This window comes from Erigeron canadensis, chromosome 8 (genome assembly GCF_010389155.1).
Source record: "Erigeron canadensis isolate Cc75 chromosome 8, C_canadensis_v1, whole genome shotgun sequence".
Lineage (NCBI taxonomy): Eukaryota > Viridiplantae > Streptophyta > Magnoliopsida > Asterales > Asteraceae > Erigeron > Erigeron canadensis.
Window position 1 is genome coordinate 4,355,897 of NC_057768.1, and position 11,864 is coordinate 4,367,760.

Below are 11,864 nucleotides of genomic sequence, written 5' to 3' on the forward strand. Positions count from 1 at the left end.
ATCTATATCTATATATATAAATGAAAACAATAATATATATATATATATTGAAAACTGATAATAATAATAATACTGAAGATTGTGAAACGCCTTGTGAAATAGAAAGAACCGTGTGTATAGAAAGAACAATGATATAGAAAGAACAATGAAAACGATAGAACAATGAAAACGATTGTAAAACTAAAGGATAGTAATTGTTTATGTGTATAAAAAGAACAATGAAAACGATTGTAAAACTAAAGGATAGTAATTGTTTCTGTGTATAAAAAGAACAATGAAAACGATTGTAAAACTAAAGGATAGTAATTGTTTCTGTGTATAAAAAGAACAATGAAAACGATTGTAAAACTAAAGGATGCTAATTGTTTCCATATATAGAACCGTGTGTATACTGTTGACTTGATACTCCACAGTGGAACTTGTTTTTATCCACTTTTTGCAGCGACCCTCGCTGCAAAAAGTGTGGTCATTTTACTAAAAAACTGGTCGGGTCACCAGGTGCCCTCCCATATCCAATATCAGATGTACTAGTTGTATACGACATACACCATTAATTACGCATTACACTTGTCTAATCCAAAATTTTCATTTTCACTTATAATTTGTTTTGTGGAAGACATTAAGGTATCTGCACAATAGAGCCGTGAGATGATGGCAACAATAAAATGTATAAGGTGATCGAGTGGCAACCGGTAATGGTGATGGTAATGGTAATGGTAGTGGTAATGGTGATAGTGGTGGTGGTGGTGAGGCTACGGGTAGATGATATTGAAATATGTGATAGGAACATAAGGTATTGTAAAAAATCAAGAAAAAGCATTGTAAAACCTTAGTTTATATCTTAAAAATCCAATTTTAGTTACAATCAATTATATTTTGTCTTTTCATTAGTTAATAGAAAAAAATGTTTAAAGGCTTTAGTATTGCTCAAAAATATCAAGATTCATTAATTTTTATAACTATCATGATTTTCAAAGAAGTATTAGCATATTTGTAATTTTAATTTAATTTGAGGTTTTTTTTTTTTTTTTTTTTTCTGAATTAAAGACTACTTTAATAGTTTTGTTTCCCTGTTTTTTTTGTTTTTGTTTTTTATGTTTTTTTATAGTTAAGTTGTGACTTTGAAAATATTTGTAATATTTTTTTTATATATATGGTTTTCATATTTAAAATAGATTGTAACTCAATTTTATTATAACAAATATTTTATGAACCGTGCATCATAGGAGTTTAATCTAGTTCTACACTTTTACTATATACTGTTTAGCTAAGTTATCCTAAACACTCTTAAATTATATAAAGTATATCATAGCGATATATTAGATCCATAGTAACTTTATATATATTGTTTCCGGTGCATTGGTATTTTTATTCAATTTTGATCGTTCAATTGAAATGTTATGTAATCTCAACCATTTATAAATTGCTCCATTTAAATCGGAATGATAGTTAACTTGATAATAGAAACGTGAGATTAACACTAAAATGTAAAACTAAGGTGGTGTTTGTTAATGTCTTAATAGAAAAAGTTATGACTTAATTAAAAATATTTAATTCATTAAGTTATCAAAAGTGTTTGTTTTTATAACTTAATAAAGAAAAAACAAACTGTATTGACTTAATGCACACAGACATAATTTATTCATTCAGTCATTTAATCAATTCAGTCACTTAATAGTTAAAAAACAAAGATGCCCTAACTTCCCTTTTATCCGGTAAAAGCTATAATAAATACAAAAAGAGTCGTCCCTTTTCTTATATCTATATCAAAATCACATCTTCAAGTTTAAACAAGATACTCCGTAAACAACAACCAAAACTCCTATTTTTAAGACATTAATATTGTTTAAAACCACCAATTTAAAACGCATGCATAGGTGATGGGTAGTTACCACGGCCGGTCCTGGCACCGGGCGAAATGGGCGACAGCCCTGAGCAACAATAGAGTATGGGCAATAAATCTGTGGTTCATGCCATTACATGCTAGGTTCATTTACGAAAAGCTTGAACAGTTTTAAAGCAATTTCAGAAGAAAAGGAGAGAAACAAACCATATGAAGTATAAAGTTAAGTGTAAGAGGTTGCTTTTGGGGTGGGATTTTGTTGCAGGTGGGAGGAGATATCGGTTATTTTGCTGCAGGTGGAAGGAGAGATGGGGATGAAGAAAGGTTGAACCCTAAAAGAAATCTAGAGCCCAAAATATATGTTCATTTTTTTACTGGAGTATTATCATTAAGCCCATAATATATTTTTCATACATATAGCATTATAGCCTGATGCCCTGATAGCCATATGCCCATATGGCCATATAGGCTTTACAGCTGGAGACAAATATGAAATATCCTTAAAACAATAAATGGAAAATAAAGAGTTTATACATGTAAAGGTATCATAAACCTTTTTAATATTCAAAAATGTGCAATTACTACTCGTATTTCTTTATCTTTTCTTTATCTTGTATATATTTTTTATTTTATTCTGAACGGCATCTTATATATGGTTCTTAAATTTTTTTTCCTCCCAAAATAACTGAATATATAGTGAATTATTACATGTTAAGTTGTCATGTTATGGAATTAGAAGAATTTTAAGAAATAATATTTGTAACAATAAATTATTTTTGATTGGTTAAACAACATACAACTAAAATATATGAAAATATCAAACTCATCATTGATTTTTTTGAAAAGCGCGCTTTTATTTGTTAAGTATTGAAGTTTTTCAAACCCAAAATGGGTGTAGACATCTTGTGAGGTGATTCATATGTTAGTAATTTTGCTTCATAATTTTTTCTAATCAAGTTATAAGTTTGCATCTAAAAGAGAATGAGCCGTATAGCTTTGACTAGGTTTTACATCATAAAAATATATTAGAGTATGTTGTATTATTTAAAATTTTTGATATGGGCATAATTTCGACCATTGCCCTGAGCATTCAAATTCTCAAGACCGGCCCTGGTAGTTACCCATATGAACGTTGGTAAAAAAACAAGATAAATAATAACTAACACCCCTATTTTTTAGGCATCTAATATTGTTCCTTGGAGTCCATTTGATCACTTCTATTCTACCATTGGACCTCACAATCTTGACCCAAAGTCCTACAAACAGGTGGATTTGGGTAAATCATTCAAGTATTCAACCCTCTTGGGCTGATTTGGAAACCTCAAAACCAAAATCTAACCACTCAACCGCGGGTAGGGTGGGCCGGTGTTGTAGTAATCAGTTGCCTTTTTAAATGTTTTTGACAGTAATGATAATGAAAGCGGGTTCATCCGCGGATAGGGTGAGCCATGTGTACAGAAGTTGCGCATGAAACCTCACTCAAAACGGTCACATAAGCGACTAAGCGTTGTTGCTGTCTATCAACTAAATAATGTGTCTTCCTTTGATGTTGTGTGTCTATCAACTGTTTCTTTAGGAGAATAATATACATCAAGCTTGACTTTCCCCAGCTTTCTTATCTCTAAAAAAACTAAGTCTTTTGTTATCTTTTTGTTCATGTTTGTGTGATTGACTTTGTTCGTGTATAAGTGATACTCCTATATTGTAAAGATTGAGAACATTAAGTATGATATAGTGTAGATGTAATATTTGTGTTTAGTGGGATTTTTTTTATAGTTGGTAATTTCGTATTTAATTTACATATGTATATATTGTGTTAGATTTTGATACTATGAATGTAGGTATTACTGGATGTTAAATTGAAACGGCTATATTATTTATATGGGAATAAAACACAAAGTTAATTGCATTACTTGTTTTTAAGGAAGATCGTGAGCTGTGGCATAATAATGAAATGATTGATTACAAAAAAGTTTTTGTCACATAAATATATTAGAATTGTTGAAGCCATACTTGATATCCGATATTAGAATTTTCAAGGGTCATGGATCATGTGCATGTGAGATTTTGTAAATGTGAGTAAGGTAATTTTTTAATGTTTGGGCTAAAATAATTATAAATTCTTAATTGGGTAATGTTATTTAGCTAATTGTGATAATATGTTTTTTTTTATTTGTTAAGCAAAGTATAGATTGACTAATGCAATTAAGTTATAAAAAATAGTTTAATAAGTGTGACCCGGACAACGTATGAGTGTTGTGCTAGTAGATCATTGTTCTTGCGAAACAAATAAATACAATATAGCTTTAACGTTTGATTATAATTAAATTAAAAACATACATATTTGTGGTATATAATCATTAAACCTTTAATACTATACCTTAAATTTTATCAATTTTTTTCAATCTAAATAAATAAAAAAAACTAGGTATATTTATTTGTGCTTTGTCGCGAATACCTCTTCTTTTTCTAAAGACAATATAACAGCCACATAGGTTTTAGAGTTCGGAGGTGAGAACGAAAACCAAATACATGGTTGGGGACAAAAATTAGAAGCAACAAAGTCAGGTGGTGAAAGTAAAAGGGGTCAAAAGTTTGGTGGTGAAAATCCATAAATACAAATGTAGTTTATGATTGAAAGTGAAAGGGTCTAAAATTTAGTGGTGAAAAAAATTATAAGAGGCAAAAATATATTAAAACTTGGTAGGGCAAAAATGAAGAAATTAAAGTTTGATGATGAAATCATAAGGGTCAAAAGATTATTATTGAAAGTGCAATTGTGAGCAACAACAATTCAAACCCTGACCATGGTGGCATGATGACCCAACTGTATCATTTTAGTGTTGCGTAACTACTAATCATACAAAGAGGCAAAGCCCAATTTAGTTCCACAAAAACGATAATAAAAAAGAGTAACAAAGACAAAAGGTCAAGACAAATATATTGATGTCCATCATTCACATTCATGTCCAGGATTATGACTATTGACCATGCATTGTACACAGAGTATACTGCTAACAGATTCTTTAAGACAATTGACTCACTCATTAGAATTAATCAAATAAATTCCAGTAATACTAAATTGCAGTAATAAAAAAGAGTAACAAGCACCCTTAGGTAAGAGCGTGCTTCAAAAGAATTTTAGTTTTGCACAAACTTTAACGACAAAGAATATTCAAAACACCTAAGAGCACCCAAAGACAAATATTCGAATATTGTATATTCAAGGTATAGAAGCATGGGAATGGAATGGGCGTGTCTCCCCTAATCTAGCAATATATTAAATATGTCATTGTTAAGTAAAAATGATTAAATATCTCCAAATAAAATTTTAAATATTATATATTTTGTTGTTAATTTTGAAATGCATTAAATATGTCATTGAAATATAAATATACCCAATTAAACTAATTTAGCCTAAATTAAAACTAAAGTTCTTTAAATTTATTAATAAAATATTTAAAAATCATAGTTACACACGTTTTTTCTCTTGCTTTTATAGTTTAATTCATGTTTTTTCCTCTAACTGTGTAAATTTAATTTAATGTTACCGACATGATTAATTTCATTGATATTTTTAAATCCGTTATTCAATTCAATTCATGGTATATAATTAAGTGTTGCGACTTGGTTTGTAAGTGACTCAGCTATGTGATGATTTTATTTTTGCGTAGTAATTAGCCTCCACGACATTTAAAACTCATGAAGTAAAGAAAAAGTTGATAAATGCAATTTAAAGTTTAATGATAAATTTAAAGTATTTGATATATTTTAATGACATGTTAGATATATTTTAAAAATAATGACCCTATGTATAATGTCTAATAATGTATTTGGGTACATATGATATTTTTTTACTTAACAAGGACGTATTTGATATTTAGGATATTAGAAATGACATATATGATCTTTTAAATTTAATTGGGCAAATATGATCTTTTATAACTTAACAATGCCATATATGGGGAAAAAAATTTAAAAAATGAAAATCTTATCAAACCTAAAGCAATCGAAGTGTGTTTAGGAGACATAACTACATATAGTCAACCCATATATGACCACAAAGATAAAATCTCATCAGATTGATGTTTCTAAAACATGGCAACTCCAACTGGGGCCACAATTTAAATACAAAAATAGAAACCAAAATGTGAGCCATTCCTCGAAACTAAAATGCTATTTGATCAGGTACTTAAAGTATGAGACCAATACCCCTGCCATACATAAATCCACTTTACATAAATTAACTTGTAATAACATCCCTATTGTTAGATTTTTACTGCAAAAAGATTGTAGCATACATTGACACCAATCTCGATTCTCCTCACAACTCAACAACTTCAGAAATTAAGTAAAACAATAAAGGCCTTATATGAGACTTTAAATGGGTCAGCCTGAACCGGGATTAGGCTCTGCTACCGGAAATATGATGATATCGTGAAAGTCTATTCTAGTCGCGTCCAGTCTTTTACTATACATTTCATTTAGATAAGATCATTATTGGAATTTTATTACGACAAACCTAGATAAAGTTAGCGTTGGAATTGTGTCCGTCGACTACACAGATATGGAAAACACAAGTTTCACATAAAAGGAAGGGAGTACACTAAAGTTGCAGATTCTGCTTTAGTAAAAGAGGTAACAAAAGCAAATTAATTGTATAACATCATAGGGATATATGAGTGGTAGAAGGAACTCCTAATCTGCTTTAAGTAAAAGATGTATTCTTTCTCATTTTCAAATATTCTATTTCTGCTTTTCCTCTCTATTATACTCTTGTTTTCTAAGCCAAGCTAGGATTGAAAGTAATTACTAATTACCAGATAATCATATAGACAACCTTACAATTCAAACTGCTTGTTATCCTAATCAAGTTTCCATAATTTGAACAATCTTAGTTGGACACTACTGTTCAAACTGAATATAATTGGATACTACTATTCAAACTGAATATAAGACAAAATTTTGCGTATCGACAGTTCATTCACCTAAACAGTAACCAGGCATTTGCAAGTTACCCGGAAGCTACACCACCCCGATTGAAGTTTGAAGATTACTGCCTTGTAAAATATTCATTTTAAATCACGCTCTTTCTAGTTATACTACATGGCAGGCATTATCCTGGCAAAAATCGAGCTCTTCGATTAAGGACTAATACAGATTATTGAGTTGTTTGAATTTGTTCACCTTCTAATTCTCCGGTGTCTAGGGATGTTCTGCCGTGATGGCTCAACTTCTGACTTCTGAGATCTACAATGGCGTATCTCGCGAAATGACTATATAAATTGGTTTGTAGTGCTATGCAAATAAGATGACATTGTGCAATAGTTCTACTCTTTGTTTGGGACTCAATAGATTGTAGATAGAAAGGCTTCAATTTACTAGCCAATTTTAGTTGTAAGAAACTTTTAAACTCTTAAGTAAGCAATGCTAAAAAGTAATTTAATGAAGAACACAATTAACTCAAACTCTTGTACACAAATTGGTTCATCGTCAAGATATTTGCCTCGAGTCAAATGTGGGTTGAAAATGCCTAAAAACGAAAATGAAATCTGAGATCTCACAGAGCACACAATTCTTTTCATTCACTCTATTTATCTACTGGACGGACTTAACACAAAAGCTATGATCACGTCGTACCTGTTCAGATTAATATATTACCTTGATAGAAAGAACACACTTCTAAATCTAACAACCTTTGAGCAAGCTAAGAGATCAAAACACATTTTACTGCTTTTCCTGATGCAAGAGAACTCAAACAGGGATCATCTTCAAGATTACAGCAATGGGCATGCTCAAAAATCCAGTCAAAATGCTATAGTACCATTGCATCATCGTCAGGGGTGTTGTATTTGCAAAATTACCCAGAAACTCGATTATTAAGACCTGGAAGATGACCGTTGCACTGAGAACGCTCACAAATACGTTGTTGTTCCATATGCCATTCAGCACATCTATTTTCTCCATTTCTCGAGAGTTAACCTCATTGAAAAGCTGCAAACGTTTCATCACATAAACACAAGCAATGTGATCTATGAATAATAGTAAGAAATAATAAGGGTAGATTGATGGGACCTCCTTAGTCCAATGTACCGCATTGGTACCTACACATGTACCGCATTGCTTGTGTTTATGTGTTGGTACCGCATTGGTACCTACACATGTACCGCATTGGTACCTACACATAGTCCCATGTAGGTTGAGGGCTTGCATACCTCAAACCCGGGTGGATTGTTATTGTTTTTACCCACCCCCCCACCCACAACCACACATATGGGCCCTCCCTTTAGCAGAGGCAGGTGGCCACTTGAGCTAACTCAAGTGGTTGCTAGTAAGAAATAATAACCAAAACAATCTATATTCTCTATTATGAAGAGGAAAAAGAAAGAAAAGACGTCGTTTCATAAGAATTTACCTGACAGAAGACAAACGAGTTGAATATTAGTGTGTTGAGGATCAAATCTGAATTTTGTCCATACAGGCCATAAAATGCTTTCCCTTTTGACTGAAGCAGCCATATTACTACAAATTGGTACAAAGACTGCCCGAAGATATTCCTCCACATAACATTGCTAATGAAATTCCCTTGCCTTCCAACCGGAGTCCTTTCCATTAGTGCATCATTTGGAGGCTCGGTAGCTAGTGCCAATGCGCCCAGTGTATCCATGATCATGTTCACCCACAACAGTTGAACAGCCGTCAGGGGAGTGCTCCCTAAAGTAGAAACAGAAAAAAAAAAGTCCATTAGATGATCCAAGTAATGAAGCATGAAGAAGCATTTGTATTGTACCTGTCAAACAAGCTGAGGTGAAGTTGACCATTAAAGCAACAATGTTGACAGTCAGCTGGAATTGTACAAATTTTTGTATGTTAACGTAGACAGATCGTCCCCATTTGGCAACAGTTACAATTGTAGAGAAATTATCATCCAGAATTATAACATCTGCACTCTCTTTGGCTACCTGAAGCTCCGTGGAAAATACATTAGAACTTAATTGTATTGATTATGCATATATTAAGTAAAACTGCAATAAAAGCTTGCGAACGCACTTCAGTTCCAGCAATGCCCATTGCAAGCCCGATATCTGCTTCATGAAGTGCTGGTGCATCGTTTGTTCCATCACCCGTGACTGCTACAACCTCTCCAAATGTCATCCGCAAGTGTTTCACCAGCGTATGTTTATCTAGAGGTGAAGATCGAGCCATCACCTGTGTGCAGTATGTAGATAAATAAGGTAAATCTTTATTTTTTATCAAAAGTAATCTTACAAGCGGTCATATGTTATACAAACCTGAATCTTGGGAACCAGATCATCTAGTTCATCCAAACTCTTTTCACGGATATCTGGACCTTCAATCGCTATTCCATCATCTCTGAGTATTCCACATTCTCTGGCTATGGCCTTTGCAGTATTTATGTTGTCCCCTGTAACCATACGAACAGTTATACCAGCTGATCGACAAAGTGCGACCGACTCCTTGACACCTGGGCGGACAGGATCTTTGATACCCACAATTCCTATACAAGTATATCCGGATGATGGAATGGGAGTTTCAGCAGACACACTCTTGTCCAAATCTACATAAGCAAGACATAGTGTTCTAAGAGCTTCACCCGCAAATTGGTCAATTGTACTTTTTAAATGGTTAAGAGACCCTTCTTTAAGATCAACGATTTCTCCATCTGCATTGACCACCTTATCACAAGCAGCCAATATTATTTCCGAAGCACCTTTACAGTGAGCTCTTACACCTCCTTCCGGAAGCTTCAACACCACCCCCATTCGTTTCTTTGAAGAGTTAAAGGGCTCAACTCTGAGAACAGTGGATGACTGACGCTCGGCTTGGAAATCACCACCAAGTGACAACCCAAACTCCAAAATCGCAGCTTCTGTTGGTGTTCCAAGTATCTCATGCTTCCCTTGTTTGTTATTCACAACTTCTCCCCCGGTATTGTTGAATATTGATTGTAGAAGAATCTTCAATGCTTTATCCGGGATATCAGGTTTCCCTTGTTTGGTTACATCCTTGACGTCTAAACAAATGCATGACTTGACAACTGTCATCTTATTTGTCGTTAATGTGCCGGTTTTATCACTGCATATACTTGTTGCAGACCCCATAGTCTCACAGGCAGCTAGATGGCGGACAAGTGCCTTGTCGTTCATCATTTTCTTCATAGCGAACGCAAGACTTAATGTGACAGCAAGAGGCAGACCCTCTGGTACCGCAACAACAACAATTGTAACAGCAATAGCGAAGTATTCTAACAATTCTAGAGCATCATCACCTGACCAACTTTTTAGAGTTCCTAGTAAGATCTTACGAGTAACCAATTTTTGCACCAGAACCGCAAAAGTGACTATGGCAAAGAAAAGGCCTATCTTTCCAATAATGGTTGCAACTCCATTAAGCTTAACCTGCAGGGGTGTTTCATCATCTCCGCCTTCACTAAGAGTGGCCATAAGTTTTCCCCATTGTGTTCTCATCCCAACTGTTGTAACCAACATTTTACATGAACCATCTTGGACCTTGGTTCCAGACATCAACCAGGGATTTTCGGTACTTACCATAACTGGTTCACTCTCTCCTGTTAAACTTGATTCATCAATAGAGACTGCAAAACCTGAAAGAAAAAGACCATCTGCAGGGACTTGATCTCCTATTGAAAGATGTACAATATCTCCAGGAAGTAGATCATATATTGACAACTTTTGCCTGTACCCGCTCCTTGTAACTTGAATAGATATCTTTTTCTTTTCTTTGTCTAGATCACGAAACTGTAAAGATTGACGATAGTCACTTGTTGCTGTTACAAACACTACTAGCAAAATACTTGCAACAATCCCGAGACCATCATGAGCTCCTGCAGGCCATCCTTCCGTTGCTATGCCAACAACCAAAGAAACAAAGGCACACATGGCGAGTATCATAAGGGTCATATCATGAAGAGCTTCCCATACAAACACCCAAAAGCTCCGTTGTGGGCTTTCAGCAAACTTGTTAATCCCAAACACTTCTTGTCTACGAGCTAGTCCTTCATGATCAATAGAAAGCCCGTTGGTGGTTGATGTCTTAAGCTTTTCCGCAAGACCCTCCACTCCACCATGAGATTTTAGCTTTTTAAGGTCATGAGCTTCCACAAGAGAACCGGCCTCATCAGCACATATGTCAAAACCAGCCGCTTTTACTTCCTCTGGCACCTGATAATCACCGGTTTGTGCTCCTGTGTACATTATATCATGAAAGTAGTTTTAAAGCAAAAACTTCAATTATGGACTCTGATTATATCAGCAATGTATTATGAGGAACTTGCCTTGTATAAACTGAAATGCAGCCTTTGACACCAAAACTGCAATCCGCAACTTCTCCTGATCATTTTTATCATATAGTGTGCTTAAATTAGGCTTTGATCATCATTCTTTATAAATAAAAAAATACATACAAATACAAATAAGTTCAATTTCCTTGTGATTAATTTATTGTGAAAATTGTATAGAAATGTATTAAACTTTACACGTTTTGCTATTCTATGTTAAAATTTTCAGTTTTCATATATTAAACTTCCAAAACTTGTCATTGTATGCATGTATGTAGCTCGTTACCTCTTCATTACGTCTCTGGTTCCTATTACGACATGGCAACCATATATCACGTCATCATAACAAAGTTTCGTACATATATACAATTGGAAAATGCTTATAGAAGAACACATATCGTGTCTCAAATTAACAGCTAAATGCACGAAATATATATATAATGATGGGCAGGCGGGCTTGAAATTTAAGGCAGGGATAAGGTGATAACGACCTGATTGGTACGTCGCATAGCAGCAGCCTCGTTACGCTTAGAAAGATTGGCTGTGAAACGAAACCTTCGCTTAGGATTCTTGACAACATGACACAAACTCCTCCATTTTTGTAATACCTCCTCGGATGAATGTTTTGACTTCACAGCATGGAAGTTCTGATTTATATAATTCTCCATCACCATTTTGTCTCTTAACCTAACAATTATTAAA

The 11,864-nt window shown here is 33.8% G+C and overlaps 1 protein-coding gene across 1 annotated transcript; it reads right to left on the reverse strand.

Annotated features, from left to right (window-relative positions):
* Positions 1-7,317: 7,317 nt before the first annotated feature.
* LOC122579186 (calcium-transporting ATPase 2, plasma membrane-type-like) lies at positions 7,318-11,864 on the reverse strand. The gene is made up of 7 exons (XM_043751300.1): positions 11,654-11,864; positions 11,160-11,214; positions 9,136-11,069; positions 8,894-9,052; positions 8,634-8,805; positions 8,259-8,557; positions 7,318-7,837 (listed from the first exon to the last, which is right to left on the reverse strand). The coding sequence occupies exons 1-7, from the start codon at positions 11,834-11,836 to the stop codon at positions 7,598-7,600; spliced, it is 3,042 nt and encodes a 1,013-aa protein (XP_043607235.1). The 5' UTR covers positions 11,837-11,864; the 3' UTR covers positions 7,318-7,597.

What these genes read in the sequence shown, in the direction of transcription:
- LOC122579186 (XM_043751300.1), bottom strand. Translation starts at nt 11,836, where the DNA reads ATGGTGATGGAGAATTATATAAATCAGAACTTCCATGCTGTGAAGTCA. An exon ending in CACCTCAGCTTGTTTGACAG is followed by an intron (nt 8,558 to 8,633) that starts GTACAATACAAA and finishes TTTCTACTTTAG; the next exon opens with GGAGCACTCCCCTGACGGCT. An exon ending in ACTCGTTTGTCTTCTGTCAG is followed by an intron (nt 7,838 to 8,258) that starts GTAAATTCTTAT and finishes AAACGTTTGCAG; the next exon opens with CTTTTCAATGAGGTTAACTC.